The sequence below is a fragment of the Malaclemys terrapin genome, chromosome 24 (assembly GCF_027887155.1).
Source record: "Malaclemys terrapin pileata isolate rMalTer1 chromosome 24, rMalTer1.hap1, whole genome shotgun sequence".
NCBI classification, from domain to species: domain Eukaryota; kingdom Metazoa; phylum Chordata; order Testudines; family Emydidae; genus Malaclemys; species Malaclemys terrapin.
This window is the reverse complement of record NC_071528.1, coordinates 13,187,512-13,203,967: the sequence shown is the minus strand read 5'-3', so window position 1 is coordinate 13,203,967 and position 16,456 is coordinate 13,187,512. Positions and strand designations below refer to the sequence as shown.

Below are 16,456 nucleotides of genomic sequence, written 5' to 3'. Positions count from 1 at the left end.
ACCAACTCCATTCAGCCCTGTTCTGGCCTGAATTAACCCATTCACCAGCAGTGCCCTTTGTTCTACGGATAACATTCCAACTCGCCTGCCCTTGGAGGGGGGACAAAATCCCACCCCACCCACCTCCCCATGCTATCTTTAGCTAACCATGGCTCAAGGGCTCCTGTCTCTCCTCAAGTTTGAGTTAATGCTACCAAAAAAAGGGAAAAACCCAGAATAATCCACAGGGGATGCTACTTTCTTTCCTGATTTCCCCCCCCGCCCCGATTGTTCACGTTATTTTAAAGTTTATTTGCATCCATACCGCCCAAATTAAAAGAAAAAAATAGTAAAGATGGAAAACTTTGATCTTCCCCCCCACTCTACCCCACCCCCTCCTTTCCCACCCCTCCCCCAAAACACACACAAAAGACTTTTACAGACAAAAAACACATCACGTGGGGTTTTTCTATTTGCACAGATCTCCTGACAGGGGAAGGAGAGTGAAGAAAGAAAAAAACGGGACAGGAAAAAGGATTTCTACGGTCTAGGCAACACTAGGTCAGTACTGGCTCAGTCAAGTTATTAATGTCTATAAATATTAGCCCCAAGGCCTGCAAACACCCATTACCAAGTACTGGATTTATTTATTTTTTTTCTTAAATTTTCCTTTAAGTTAAAAAACACAACCAACAGCTGGGTGGGAAAAAAAAAAAAAAAAAAAAAACTTCTGAAAGTAAAAAGTTGGTCTCTACAGCAGAGGGGAAATCTATTTATTTTCCCTCCCTCTTCCATAGAAAATAAAGCAAGCCACCTTTGCTGCTGCAAGGAGTCAAAATTAAGTACACACACACACACACACACCCCAAAAAAACCCAAACAACCAAAATAAAAAAATTATAGCAGGGAGTGGGGGTGGGGAATAAACACACTGGGGGGGGGGGGGTGAGGAGGATGCCCATAGCATCTCCTCTGAGGGTCCGTAACAAAGATCTCCAAAAGCCAGCACAAAGCTGTTGGGGGGTGAGGGGGCTGCCCCGGGCACTACTTCACAACTGAGACCTGTAAAGTGCATGTGGGTTCTTCTGCAACCTAACTGTGTGGAGGTGGGATGGGGTTGGATTTGTTTAAAAAATAAAATTAAAATCAGCTGAGCAATGCTACATATAAAGAGGGAAGGAAAAATAAACAGCCCCCAAATTCTGGGATCCCACGTGGCCCAAGCATGCACAGCAGCCCTCCCCACCCCAAAATATATATATATATAGTGAGCACCAGGCTCCGAGCCTCCAGGGAGCGCCTGCCTGTACTGTGCATGCTTGGGTCTTTCACAGCAAAATGAGCAGCTTTGATAAACCACAGTTCCCCTCTCCCTCCGACGAGCGAGCTCCGCTCTGCAAAAAAAGTAGGAAGTCCGGAGCCTGTCCCACTCGCCAGACGGGCTCCGTTCAGTTTCTCGTGCGTTGGCTTTATTGGTTCGGCGGCGGTGTAAGGCAGACATGTTAAAGTCCACTTATTATTCAAACGGGAACAAAACAAAATCCAGTTCGCCAGCTTGAAACTCCAGCTCTTCGTCTCCCCGCATCACGTGTCCTGGAGAGCTCCCTTCCCCACCCCATCCCCTTCCCTCTGAAAAATAAACCAGGAACAAACGAACAAAAATCAAAAATGGGGCAACCCCTCCACGCTTTTCCGACAGACGTCGCCCAGGTCCACCCCAGGCATCCAGCGAATACAGAGGAGATCCGAGCGATGGGACTGAAGAGATGAGAGTCCTGGCTCTCCCCGGCGGGATCCGTCCCACCACAAGCCCTGTTCGTTCATATCAGTCTGGGGTCTATGCTACGACAAATTCTGATTTCAGGTCTGCCTTGACTTCAGGCTTCCACACTGAATCCTCGAAGTCTAGGTCCAGGCTGCCTTCGCTAGACACGCTGCTGTTGCTGTTGGTCCGGCTGGACTTGCGATTTGGCAGCCAGTGGTATGGGGCCCGGGCATCCCGCCGTGCCTTCCGACGCAGCCTTTTCTGCTGCATCAGCAGCTGCAGGCGCTCCACCTTGCAGCGGGTGGCGCGGTTCTCGGTCTGCCGCAGACGGTCACCTGAAACCAAAGAGCAATCGGGGGGTGTCTGTTAGTTTTATGGGTTCAACATTTGGGTTCTTGCTTACGCTCAGCACTGTGCAGCACATTACAAAGCCACTGGGGTGGGGGCTCTCCCTTGCTAGCTCAATAGATTATTATCCCCATTTTACAGATGCAGAGGTACCCAGCCCGGTTTCAATGGTATTTATGCATGCATCAGCTCGTCAGCTGCATAAAGGGGATGGATTCAATGAATAGGGGTATGGAACAGCTTCTGTATGAGGAGAGATTAAGGAGACTGGAACTTTTCAGCTTGGAAAAGAGACGACTGGGGGGGGGGGGGGGGGAAGATATGATGGAGGTCTATAAAAATCATGACTGGTCAGGAGAAAGTGAATAAGGAAGTGTAACTTCTTCTCATAACACAAGAACTAGAAGTCACCCAATGAAATGACGGCAGCAGGTTCAAAAACAAAACAAAAGGAATTATTTATTCACACAACGCAGAGTCAACCTGTGGAACTCCTTGCCAGAGGATGTTGTGAAGGCCAAGCCCATAACAGGGTTCAAAAAGGAACTAGATAAGTTCATGGAGGATAGGTCCATCAATGGCTATTAGCCAGGTGGGGCAGGGATGGTGTCCCTAGCCTCTGTTTGCCAGAAGCTGGGAATGGGTGACAGGGGATGAATCACTGGATGATTACCTGTTCTGTTCATTCCCTCTGGGGCCCCTGGCATTGGCCACTGTCAGAAGACAGGATACTGGGCTAGATAGATCTTTGGTCTGTCCCAGTATGGCCACTCTTATGCAACTACTGCCCTTCCGCCCCTTTGAAAATACCAGCCCAGGAGACTTCCCCAAGTGGCAGAGTTGGGAGTGAAAAAACACCTTGCGACAATCAAGCATCCTGGTTTGAGAGCACCGTTCAGCAAAGACTCTACAAGCACTGTGTGAACCAGTAGGCGAGAATTATCCCCTTATCCACAGATGGGGAAACTGAGGTCCAGAGCGGGAACAATTTAAATACTAGACCTGGCAGAGCACTAAAAGACGCGCTAGAGGGAACAACGTTGCCTTTTTTGATCCAACAGGCCTTTCTAAGTCCCAGCTCCTTGCTCCAACCGCTAGACACCACTCCTCTCCCAGAGCTGGGAACAGAACCCAGGAATCCTGGCTCCCAGTCCCCCTGTTCTACTCCCTGGAGCCCACCACCTCCAGCAGTCTAAGAAAAGCTCAAATTCTAGCACCTTTCCTACCAGCAGAATCCCAAAGGAGAGGGAGAAGCTGGACCAGAGGGCAGGAACCGAGACGGCTTAGGGCAGCAACAGTGGTCAGACTCCCGCTGAACTGCCATGCGGCCAGAGGCCGTGCCCCGAGGACGCCCCGTCTGGCCATCAGGAGTGATCCCACCCCAGCGCCGAATGCTCGCTAGCTGCCCCACTCCTAACTGAGTTCCCCACACCATTCAGTCCCTAACCCCCAAATAATTATCCCCCCCCCCCCGCCTCCTGGAGTACAGGCCAGAAAGCTTCATTCCCAGACATGCCCCCAAATTGACACAAATCTCCCCAATTCTCAAGCAGTGTCGTGTTTGTTTTATCACCATGGAATCAGCAGGGGGTTGGGAGAGGAAACGTACCCCCCCTCCCATACACACACCCTTCTTCCTTCCTATACTCAAGGATAAATAGAGCATGGTGTGTGTGTGGGGCGGGGGGGGGGGGGGGAGGAGGATATGGCTGGGGAAGGAGAGCCATTTTCTTTAGGCTCTTCCAGCTTCCCAGCATTCCCCCCCTCTCCCTCTTCCCAATGACCCATGCAAAGCACACCCAGTTTGATCCCCAGTCCTGGCTGTACCAACCCTCCCCCCCCAGCAATCTCCACTTCAGCCCCCCAGAATGCCACTATCCCCTGCCTCCAAGAGGCAGACAGACAGGAGACCGCACAGCAATGAGGACGCCTGGACTCACAACTTGGCCTCAGCAGAGCGGGGAGGGGGCTATTAAGACCCCCTCCTCCCCGAGGTTGGATCCCGCCTCAAAACAGCCTCCAGGGGGTGCTACAGACAGTGCCCACCCACACAGGAGAAGGCCCCACAGTGGATGACCCCAAGAGGCCGATATAGAGGCCCCAGAGAGCATGGGGCAGCTCTGGTTCCGGGGAGGAAGGGGTACGGGGTGGAAGGAGTGGGCAGGGACGCCGCCTAGGTGCTCTCCCTGAGAAGGGAGAGTTTGTGCCGTTGGCAGAGGTAGGTTTGTTGGGCATTTTAATGGGGGGGGGGGCTCCCCCTTACTGAGCGGAACAGAAGCCACTGGCTGCTTCCCACCCACTCCTCTCCGTCAGGAGCGCAAGCTCTCATCGCCGGGGCGAGTGCGCGCCAGAGAGCGAGCGCCCCGCTTGGTTTAGCAGCAAGTGGGAGGATGAACAATTGCACATTTATAGATATGGGCTTCAGCGCTGGAGAAAGAGGAAAAAAGGATCCCACTCAATAATAAACTTGGCCGTGAAAGCGGCTCTCTCTCCCCACAGCACCAGGGGAGGGGAAGGAGCTTGCGGCACCAGGGGGAGGGGCGGCGAGGGACAGAGAGGGGAGTAGAATCGACGAGGCCCCGAGCTGGGATCGGAACCACACAGGCCGTGAGCGGACAAGGACGGTCATTGGGTATGCGGGGGGGACGGGACGTACAGAACTGAGACACAGAAAATATGGGTTCCCTGTTTCCTTCATTACAAGGAGGGGAATCAGTTCTCCCTGGTCTCTGTGCCTCGGTTTCCCCACACACACACACACCCCCATCTGTGAAGCAGGGGTAGCACTCTTCCAGCTCTCAGGGGAGGGCGTGGCTGGGAGGAGGAGAAGGCTGGACATACTGGTGAGGGGCTCCGATACTGGAGCGTTGGGCCCTTGTGAGAGCCTAGAGGCTCCAGAGAGTTAATATTCCTTATTTGTATTGGGGTAGGGCCTAGAGGCCCCAATCCCACGGTGCTAGGCATTACCCAGACACAACAAGGCTCTCCCAGACCCACGGCACATCCAATCGAAAGTCACCTATCCCAAAACCTAGACCCAAAGCACACACATGCCTAGACTTCTGCGGGATGGGGGTCCCCAGGTGTGATCCATCCCACTTGGCCTCCCAGCTGTTCTCTGTTGCAGGGTCCTGATCCCAGCTCGGCCAAGAACCAGGGTGCACAGGGCAGGAAGATTGCTATGCATGACAGCCCCAGGGCAGACGGGGAAGGGGGCCTGTAATCAGCTCCCCTCAGCTAAAGCCGCACCAAACCCTCTCCCCTGCAGCTACAGCTGAGCCACCCCCTCCCCATTGGCGGCAGTTCTTGCCAGAGCCCTCCCACCAGAGATTCCCTCAGCGCTCTTCCCTCCCCCTCTGCCCCCCCAACACCCCCGTGGCGGAGACCCTCTCCAAATGCGATTGATGCCTCAAGCCCCCTTGCTGTCCATGGCTGCATCAGTGGGCGGAAAGGCATGCACGGCATGCACAGCCCAGAGAGCAAAGCCCTGTTAGCGAGCCTTAAATATTTAGGATCCCCTCCAGGGGGAAAGGGTGGGGGGTGGGAGAAAGAGAGAAGAAAAAAAATCCCTACAGAAATACTAGCGCTGTTTGTCTGGAGTGCGAGCCAGCGGGGCGCTGCGGATAGCCGGCTACACACAAGCAACAGTGTTGGTTTGTGTGCCTGCCCTCCCCCCTTCCCTCCGTGAGAGCGCTCTCTGCTACTTCCCCTGCAGCCGAGAGCCAGTCTGGGCCAGATCCGTCCTCACACAGCAGTGCTACTGTTCCCAGGAGCTCGGGACAGCTGGGTACGTGGCCAGGGGTCACCAGGGCTTGGGTGATTGCTCAGAGAGAAATTTAGAACCCCCCTCCCCCCCCCCCGCAGCTCCTACCCGCGAATGTGCCAGCTGCAAACATGTCTGAGCCAGGTTCTAGCACAGGGCAGAAGGGATTTCCAGGGTGAGGGTGTCTATGAACCTTGTTATTAAACCCGGGGGGGGGGGGGGGGGAAGGCAGGGGAGCATCTATCTCCCCTCTCTTACACACTAGAGTTTCACACCCATGCCAGAACCTATGCCAGACCCCCCCCGCTGGGGCGGAGCAGGCTCTGGAGAAACCCAATTAAAAGGGTCCTAGGCCATGACGCAACTACCTTGCTTTAAAGCCCATTTCAGACTGCATTAAGGACCTTGGCCATCCTGGAGACGTCGCCACGGTGGGAGCGGACAAACGGGTGACTACAGGTTAAATCGGCCCTATCCCCCCCACCATGTCAGTCAAACACTGTTTCACCTTGTGGTGTAGATGGGACCACTGTCCCTCAGTTGCATGCAGACCCACCCGGACGCCAGTGTGGACAGGTCCTTGGAAGCCAGCTCAGCTGACACAGAAAACCCAGCCACCCCCCAGGGCCCCCCTCCCAATGTCCTCCACCCCACTCTTTAGCTCTCCCTGCTGGCAAGCCCCGGGTCTGTCCCGCTTCCCGGGCATGGTGGTGCCGAGAGGAGCCGCCAGGGTTGGGCAGGTTGAGGGCCGTGCTCCCAGTCACGTGACGTGCAAAGCCGTGGCAAGATGGCTGGGTGGCCGTGCAGCGCGCAGGCACCACGAGCCCCAAACAAGAAAGAAATCCAGCCAGTTCTATCTTTCCACCAGCAACAGCAGTGCAAAAGCAGCTAAGGGGGAAAGGGGAAGAGTCTGCACAGCCCTGAGTCCTTCAACAGCAGCCATGTTTCAAGATGGCTGCCCTGGCCTAGTTCCCATCCCACCAGGCCTCGCTTAGGCTCTCTGGGAGCACTCGCACGTGACTTTCGGGCCCCAGCGAGCTCTTGTTTGCGTTGGCTGAGAGGCGAAGACCTAGTAGGCGGGGGGGGGGGGGGAAGGGAGGAAAAGAGATGCTACCTTCCACGCCTGAGCGAGTGCGTCTCAGACACACCCTATCCGCCGAGCCCCTCCTTCTCCACCCAGCACCCTGTCCTGCCCCAGTTTCAAACCCCTGCTGGGTGCTGGGAAGAGGAGAGGGGGCTGTTCCAACAGCCCCCTGCTCCCCCCCCAACACAGATCATCTCCAGCGGAGAACCAGCCTTTTCCTGCGCTAAACATTCGTGAGGCTTTGCAATTGGGGGGGGGGGGGGGGAAGGGGGCCCCAGGTTCAATAGCTTACAAAAGCATCCTCAATCCGTGGAGAACGATGGAGGATGAATGAAACAGGGACTTGGGTCCCCCTCCCCCCACAATCACACGCAGAGTTTAAGCAGCACAGATTGGCGGGGGGGGGGGGGGAGGCTGGAAGCAAGGTGTGTAATGCTATTTCAAAACAAATCAGTGAAAGGCACAACCCCCACCCCCCCCACACACACACACCCCCAAACCCTAGGAACGGGGGGGGGGGGGGGGGAGTGTGAGCCAGAGTCCGCTTCCTGCAGGGCTCAGGCACATTTCCAGCCCCTGGAGCAGGCCTTTGTTGTTGCCTCTATCCCCCCCCCCTTTTTTTCTCCTCTCTCCCTCCCCCTCAGTTCCTTTTCTGTAGCGCCCACCTCCCTACGCCGGAGCCAACTGAACAAACAGAGCGGGGAAGCTTGGGTGGATGGAATGCAGCTCCCCCCAACCAGGCCGCTCTGGGGGGGGGGGGGGGTCGAGCCCAGCGAGGGGGGTTTGAAAGGACTTGGAGAGGCTGCGGGGGGGGGGGGGGGGGGAGGAGGAAAGCAGCATTGCTCTGAGCGGAGCTTACCCAGAGAGGGGGGAAATGAGAACCTAGGAAGGGCTGGAGCTGGAGACAGCCTGCAGCAGTGACCTTGGGAAGGCAGGATGGAGGGGAAAGGGAAGGAGAATGGAGAGAGGTGGAGGGAGATCATTTGAGGATGACCCCCCCCCCCCCCAGGTCCCCACAAGCAGAGAGACACCCCGAATCCCTCCCCAGCCCCAGGGCAAGCGGCAAGCAGCAACCAGCAACTGGGCGGCTCGGAAGCTGGTTGGTTGCCACGTCTCGTTTCTCTCTCCCCGCCAAGAGACGCTTCCCTACGAGGGAGGGCAGCTGCCCGGCTCACATGCCAGTGACGTCCCCGGGCGCAAGAATCCTGCTAAGCCCTGTTCGGCGGCTCCGGCGTCATGAAAGGAAGAACAAGGAGGGGGCGGGAAGGAAAGAAATTAACTTTCTGGGGATGGGAGGGGGCGGCGCAGGGCCCAAAGCTCAAGGTGAATAAAGAGCTGCTCCCTGCAGATAAGTGGAGGCCTCCTACACGCATACCCCAGCCGAGCCCTGCCATGGGAACGGGCGGGTGGGGTGGAGACAGGGCCCTGCCTTACCAGCAGCATACATAGCCTCTTACCAACGCTCTGCCCTTGGAGGGACCTCAAAGCCCTTGGCTGGCAGCACCTGGGTTTAGCTGCAGGAGCTAAACCTGCACACCCCACCCATGTGTGATGTCAGGAAACCATCCCACACCAGGGGAAACCGAGGCACAGAGAGGGCGAGCCACTTAGCCAATGTAAGCCATCAGCGAAGCTGGGAATGGAACCCAGGAGTCCTGACTCCCAGTCCCCTGCTCTAACCACTGGATCCCAACCCTGTGCTCTAACCACTAGACCTCACTGCCTCCCCCTCCCCCAGGCCTGCACACAGGTGCCTGAACAGATTGTGCCAATGGCTGGTCTGTGCCACCTCTGCAGAAACTCATGAGCCTTGCAGCTGCCAAACTGGATCGGGGCTGGGGGCTCACGTCTGACTTCTAGGACCCTGCGTAACCTAGGGCTGGCCCCAGCTCGGGAAGTGGCGATGACAAATTGACAGTCCTCTCCAGGCAGATGTCTGGCTGGAGTCCACCTAGGAGCACCCCAAAGCTTGGCACCCGGACAGAGGGCTCTGCCCCCAGCTGGGAAAAGGCCCAGGGCGAGGGGTGGGAAGTATATTTTCAAGTCTGCCAGGAAGAGAAAGCAGGATTGTTTTGTGTTGACCCCACACCCTCCCCCCAGCTTCTATTTCTGCAGCATGTCCCCAGCCTACAGCTTCCTCAGGGCCAGGCCAAAAATGCCAAACCAGAGGCCAAGTGCTTTCTTCCCCACTCCTCCCCAACCAGCCTCCCTGGCTCTGAATGGGGCCCTTTGTCTCGCCCTGGATTTAGACAGCAAGTGGAGAAGGGGGTGTGCATGTGTGGCTGCATTGTAGCTGGAACAGAGGCAGAGCAGCAGGGGACAGACAGGAGAGATAGGAGGGAAAGAAGGAAGGGGGAGGAGATGGTGGCCCGCTGAATCAGATCAGGAGGAAGGGATAAAATCTTTCTGCACCAGGAATCGCTAGGAGTGGGTGGGTGCAGAGTCACCCCCATTCCAGGAGTCCTCCAAAACCGGCGCACGAACGCACACCCCAGACCAAGTTACCCATTGGTGTAATGCCACCAGTTCGAATGGAGTCACTCCACTGGCACAGAACACAATTCAATGACCACATAGAAGATAAAAACGGCCCGACAATTCGGAGAATTGCGGCCACAACCGGGGGCAGCGGGCGGTTCCCCCATTTTAAGCACCTGAGTAAGTGGGGCAAAAGTTTCCCAAAGGAATTAAGTGCCCCCAGTATGTGGAACAGTCCTGAATGTCACCAACTGTGCCAAAGAGTGTCGGAGACCTACAATGGGACACGTGCACGCACACACACGTGTTCCTCCAGAACCATGCCACCAAGCCTCAAGGTCACACCTATGAACACCAACTTATATAGTTCACAGCTGGCCTGATCAGCCTTAGGACCCCTCCCCCTTTAACGGGTGCTGTATAAAACCACACAGGTGTGCTCAGCCCCTGCCCCTAAAAGCTTACACAATCCTTAGCCAAGATTCTCACAAGTAACTAGCGATTTTTGGGGCGTCCTTCCGACTGGAGACATCTAGTGGCTAGGGCACAACAGTGGGACTGGGTTCTGTTCCTCTGCCCCGGCCCTGCTGGGTAACCTTCGGCAAGACTCTGTGCCTCAGTTTGGTGAATTGGACTCAGGGGGAGGGGGGAGATCATAAAACGGACATCCTTCGTCAGGCGCTCCGAGATCTATGGATGAAAACTGCCAGGCAGTATAATAGAGGGGCCCAACATGCCAAGGGTATTTTTTTTTGAAGATCAGATCATGTTGGGCTCCCAAAATTCACCAGTGAAAATCTTGACTCTTGATTTTAAGTCTTAGGTTTTAATTTGATTTTATTTTTAATGCCAGGACTCATTTCCCCCTCCCCCTGAGTCCAATTCACCAAACAGGAAACAAAATTGACTGTCTCTTCTTAAAGCTGCCAAATTATGTCACTGGAAGAACCCAGTTTGAGTAACCAGCCAGCTACAGTCCCTGCGCATTGAATGGGACAACACAAGCCAGGTGGGTAACTCACTGCGCACACATACCCCCTAGTAGGGTTGGAGGGGGAAGGTAAACACGCAAATAAGAAACAGGTAATAGGTTTGCAAATTCCCCAGGGAACCACTGAGCGCCTTAACTGCACTGATGAGATGCAAATTGGGAGCCAAGAGATTTTTTTTTTTTTTTTTTTTTTTAAAAGGAGGAGAGAAACTTGCACATTAAATGCATAGCCCCCGGCTTGCCCATTGGAGGGGGAGAGCATTGGAGGGACCCGGTATCAATGGAGCGATTATGCATCACTCCAAATCAGTGTCTAGCCAGGAAAGCATAGGCACAACAATACATTTTAATATGCAAATCCTAAGCAGAGGACCTAAAGAAATAGCACCCCAGAAGCAAAGCACTGATGTGCACTGTAAGATTGTCAGGGCAGGGACCTTCCATTTCTATAGGGCCAGATCCTCACTGTTATTTTGGCCCCTAGCTCCCACTGAAATCAAGGAATCAGGAACCTAAACACCTTTGAGCCCGTGGGCTACTGTGCTGTGTAAACAGAGCACCCCTATCACACCTGTCAATCAACCCCCTTGGTTGGTTTAATTATTCTGCTGTTAGCCTTCTGCAGTCCTTACAGACAGGGGTCCTAGGCCAAGAGGCTTTTGGAACAAGATGGCAAAGGGCCATTCATTCAAATAAATAAATAGGCAAACAAACAGGCTCCCTTCACTCTGCAGCATAGGGTGCAGTCTGAGCACAGGCAGCTGTACAAGGGGAGTTAACCCCAGCACTTCTAGCCAAGGGTTGCAACCAGAACCAGGCCCCATCTCTCTGCCTTCTTTCGGCAAAGGGTAAATCATGGTCCTTGGGAACCCGGAATTAACACATGGCTTTTCACCCTCCCCCTCTGCTGCCCCCCCCCTTCCCCGCCAGTTGGCTGGAAGTCCCATCAGGACAGTTACAGAACAAAGAGGCAGACGGAACCAGATACGCAGAGGAAGTGAATCGGAGCAAGCAAATCCCAGCTAGAGACCCGGGGTGGGAAGGAAGGAGGCCATCACCCACACTTCCTCTGTCGTCAGCAGGGGCCCTACAGCCCACCAAGGACCTGGGGATGGGGGAAGAGATACACAAGCCCCCCCCAGCCCCGGCCCTTTCCCTCTGAGCTCAGCACTGGCCTATCCCAGCTAAGATGAACAGCAGAACCAGCCTCCTGCCTCTGATGGCCTTTAACTTTCACTTGGCTGGACCTCCAGCCACACACAACTGGGGGGGGGGGGAAGGGAAGGAAATCATTGGGCTGCCAGGATCCAGCCAGCACTCTCAGCATCACGCGGGCCCAGTCCAGCCCAGTTGCCGTGGGCACATCACAGCTTCCCTAACGACTAGGCCTGCAACAGGGACAAGCAAACCCAGCCACAGCGGGAGGCCTGCACCAGGCCACAGGGCCACATGCGGGGGCGTGGGGGGGGGGCAATCACGGGGCAGGACTCACCACTGGGCTTGCACATCCTGATTTGGCTCTGGCACTGGACCACGGAGTGCAGGGGCTGCGAGGCCACGGCGGTCGCGGACGTCAGCTTCTCTGAGGTAGTTTTGCTGGCGGGGTCCGGGGAGGGTGGGGGCGAGGAGGGGGCGCACTGCGTCTGACACCGCAGCTGCGTCAGGGACTGAGGCATGCCCTGGTAGTGCCGCGTGGCGCTCAGGAGGTCATTGAGGATCTGAAGGATGGTGCCGATGTCACGCCGGGGCCGCCCGCTGCTGTCCTGGCAATTGGGGTGCAAAGTGCCTGCAGGGGAGAAGAGGCGGGGGACACGTCATGCCATGCTGCTTGTAGGGGCAGTAGCTGAGCCCAACCCTTGGCACACACTGCCACCCCTCAGGGGCTCCCCATAAGCATCTTTGTGACCCACCCATGGCCCCAGAACACAGTGCAGGGCCCTGGGGGGGGGTCAGGGGGGTTGTCAATGCACTGAATCTCCCTGGAAGGCTGGCAGCCAAAGCTGGCATGAGCCCCCATCCCAGGCAGGATGCTGAGGTAGGAAGAGACCCATCAAACTCAGCTCTCATTGGCCACCAAAAGTTGCCCTCACCATGCCAACCAACCTGGGCCCTGGTCCAGCCCTGGTTCTCCCCTCCTCATTGTTCTGCACAAGCAGCGTGAAAAGAGACTCTCCAATTCCCCAGCCACGCGCACCGGCGCTCGCCCATGGCATCACACCAGCACTGGTGAGAGGAGAGTCGGGCCTACAGTCCCCTGGGCTCTCAACGTACCAGAGAAGGTCCCTGAGAAGACCCCAGGAGCGTGGTTAACGAAGCTCTCTATGACTGCGCCAGGTTTGCGGGATCGGCTTGTTGGGGCTGGGTTGCTGCCGGCAGAATTGTTACTCCGGGCGCTACAGTCCACCTGGCAAGCGGCAAGACAGAGAGACACTTATTAGCCATTAGAAACAGACACCAGTGGGCCAGAAGGCTCCCACTAACCTGCAGCCACAGGGGCAGACCCCTAGCTCGATGGGTGGCTGGGGGAAAAAGTCCCACATCCAAACTTTCCCAGGGTTACAATCTTATTTCCTTGGCCAGCATAAGGCATGAGGTTTTTTCCCCTCAACCTTTGGGACAAGGCAGTACCCACACCCACGCAGGGCGATCCCATAATCATCATCATCGTCGTCGTCGTCGTCGTCCCTAGCTCTTAAGTAGTGCTCTTCACCCACAGATCTCAAAGCACTTTACAAAGGAGGGCAGCGTCATTATCCCCATTTTACCAACGGGAAAAACTGAGGCATAGGGCAGTGAAGCAACTTGTTCACCCAGTAGGCCAGAGCCAGGAACAGAACCCAGGTCTTCTGCCTGCCAGTCCAGTGCTACATCAACTAGGCCATGCAGTCACAGGGCACTTCCAAAAGCAACACCTGAAATCAGCCAGATTTCAAACCCGCCATCGGCCGAGCCCCGTTCACAGTGAAGAAAATGATTTAGAGGGCATCTTCAATGCTACCATCTGCCTTACATTTGGGTCTTGAGCGATCAAGACCCATGAACCCATTCGGACCAAGAAACCTGCTCTCTAGGAAGGGAGCATGGTCTAGTGGTTAGGGCACGAGACGACCTGGGCTCTACTCCCAGCTCTGCTGCAAAACCTTGAGTGATTCGCTTTCCCCGGTCTGTGCCTCAGTTTACCCATCTGTGAAATGGGGATAATGGGTCTGCCTGCCTTTGGGAAGTACTTGGCAATGAAAGATGCCAGCCAAGGATTGTGATTAGTCTGATAAGCAATGATCCTATTTTGAGACTGGAGGGTTGCTGGATATTTCTTCCCATGGCAGGGTGGGGTTTTCCTCGGACTATAAGCATTTTGCAGTCAAAGCACAAGAGGCAGTACACAGACCAGCCTGGATAGCTTCTCTCTCTGAGGGAAACCCTCTCCCCCGCCACCCCCTGCCAAAAGGTAGAGCAGATATTTGCCTTACGCGTTGCAATAAAACAAAAAACAAAAACAAAAAAAACCACACACCACCACACACTATGCCCTTTTCTGGCACCATTTGCCTCAGGATCTCACAGCATTTGGAAAAAATGTAGCAAAGCCTCACAACACCCTCATTTTATAGATGGGGAAACTGAGGCATGAAGTGGGGATGTAACCTGTCAGTGGGAGGAGTGGATATAGACAAGGCCTTGTTCTAACCACTAGAGAACAGTCACCTTCCAGAGCCAGGAATAGAACCCAGGAGTCCTGAGGCCCAGCTCTCCCCTTTTCTCTCCCCACCTAAGAGACTTATTTTTTAAAGCCAGACTCACCTCTGAGCAGGAGGAGACGACACTGCTGTTAACCGTTTGCGTGCTGGCCCCATGCGACCGGAACATCCCGGCTGTGACGGGGGCGGGGTGGGCGGCGTTACAGTACATGGGTGTGGCCTGTGCCGAGGGGGCAGGGCTGGGGGCGGGGCTCTGCTGGCAGGTGGGCACCACGGGGATGCGGGCGAAGTTGGAGCTGGTCCCTCCGTGCAGCGTCCTGCACTGGGGGGTGGGGCCGGCCGCTGCCCCGGGCTCCCCCCGGCTGGCGATGACATGCCGATGCTGGAGCTGCCCCCCACTCTGCTGAGCTGCCAGCTGGAGCTGCACGAACATCATGTGGTCGCCGACCCGCAGGGCCAGCGTCAGCGGGGACCTTCCGGACAGGAAGTCATTGACCTGAGAAGAGAAGAGGAGTTCGGGTCACCGTCTCGATCATGGCGCAGCAGCACTTGGGTGAGGTGGGGGGGCACCAGCAAAGTCCGGCCCACGGCAAAGGGGAAGCAGAACGGTTCCCGGTGCCACCGGTTCCGAGATACGGGGGCGAGGAACGGGACTGGACAGCTCAGGGCTGGTTTGACTTTGCCAAGTGGCGCTGCCTTCTCCCCACTGCCCAGCTATGCCCTTCTGCCCCCCCGACCCAATGAGGGAACAGGAGTCCTCCTGGTGGGGGGCACCCGCGGGCTCCCCATGGGCTGACCCCAAGCAGACTGATCACAGGACTTGGGGCAGGGAGGGGGGGGGCGGCGCGATTTGAAAGGCTGCTTTGATCATTTAGGGGTGGGGAGCTGTAGGTGTGCTTCTGGGGTAGGTACTTGGCCCAGAAGCCATATCTCCCCCCCTCCCCCCAACACATGCCGTCTGTATCCCACTCTCCCCCCACCATTATCTTACCACCACCACCCCACCCATGTGAGCTCTCTCTGCCCCCTCTCCCAGCCCATGTGCAGAAGGGCCGTGCTCCCTGCAGCATGGCGATGGGCCTGAAAGGAGCCCACTGCCATCCCAGAGACACAGGGGCATCAGCACCATGAGCAGAAGCAGGAAAGGGGGAGCGTGCCAAGAGCCCAGCAGGGTGGGGGCAGCTGCCTGGGGTGGGGCACGTCAGGGCTAAAACTGAGAAGCCGGGCCTTTTAGAAGAGGCACCCCTTGCTCCTTGGGAGTACCTATCTGCAAGGTCCTCCCAGATCTCCAGCAGGACACCAGGGGCGGGGTGTGACCCTGATGGGTTAAAGCTCAAGGCCCGCAGGACTCGCCTGCCACGTCTTGTTCCCATGTGACCCGTGGTGCCAAGGGAGCAAACTGACGGAGGCGGCTTTTACAAAAAACAGGGGAGGGTCGCCACCCCACCCTGGTGATAAACCTGCCCGCACAGCCACTCCCCGCAGTGCACAGGAGGAGATTAACCAGAGCTGGGCGTGGGGGGGCCCCCCCCAAGCGGGACAAGGTCCAGCGGCAGGGTCTGGAATCCACCCTCTGACACACTCTTTATGGCGGTTACTGCAGACGCTTTCTGCTCACCCCCACCCCAGTGACACACGCACCCCTGTTCATTTGCACAGCTGCGCATTTGCATTTCCCTATAGCCTGAAAGAGGCTTCTCTTCCCCGGCTAGTCTAGCATCTGCCAAGTCTGCTGCACCTGAGACAGCGGCAGGGGATGGAGACACAGCCGACAGTCACACGGGATGCCAAAAAAAGTCACCTGACTCCCTCTTTTCCAAGGAGGTCACAGCCATTGCTGGGGATTCACCCCCATTTTCCCTGCTCCTCGCCCCATCTGGATCAATAGTAGCCCTCCCAGGCGCTGTAATATGACTCAGCTGGCATGTTCAGGGCTCCCACTACAAAGCACTGCTACACCCCTCCAGCCCAAGGGGCTAAGCCCACTTCTTTCTTGGATAGGACTTGTGGCAAGTTCCTCAGCGGACTACTTGCCCCGTTCAAGAACTGGGTAAACCCAGTTTCTGGGCAAACCCAGTTTCTGGGCATGGAGGCCCATCTCACACACCTGCGAAACAAAGGCAGATGACATGTCTGATCTTTAAAAGGGGAAAGGAAACATCTGGGTCTCCCATCCTACAGAGACTCTAATGTGAGACACCCAGGGCTGGACTTTCTTCCAGAGACACTCAGCACCCACAAGCCCAACCTATGTCAACGTGAGCTGCCGGGACCCAACTCCGGGGGCCCAGAAACAGACACCCAGACAATTCAGTGGCCATTTCGGAGTTAGATCTTTGGGTCCCAGGGC

General features: G+C 56.1%; 1 protein-coding gene across 3 annotated transcripts in view; it reads right to left on the bottom strand.

Annotated features, from left to right (window-relative positions):
- Nucleotides 1-399: 399 nt before the first annotated feature.
- The window catches only part of MIDN (midnolin), a 31,511-nt gene continuing 15,454 nt past the window's right edge, over nucleotides 400-16,456 (bottom strand). For all 3 annotated transcript variants that reach the window (XM_054013921.1, XM_054013923.1, XM_054013922.1), the window contains exons 5-8: nucleotides 14,210-14,602; nucleotides 12,680-12,812; nucleotides 11,901-12,194; nucleotides 400-2,079 (exon numbers count right to left, since the gene is read on the bottom strand). In XM_054013921.1, the coding sequence (XP_053869896.1) occupies nucleotides 1,817-2,079; nucleotides 11,901-12,194; nucleotides 12,680-12,812; nucleotides 14,210-14,602 (1,083 nt within the window). In that variant the 3' untranslated portion in view covers nucleotides 400-1,816. The remainder of the gene's footprint in view (nucleotides 2,080-11,900; nucleotides 12,195-12,679; nucleotides 12,813-14,209; nucleotides 14,603-16,456) is intronic.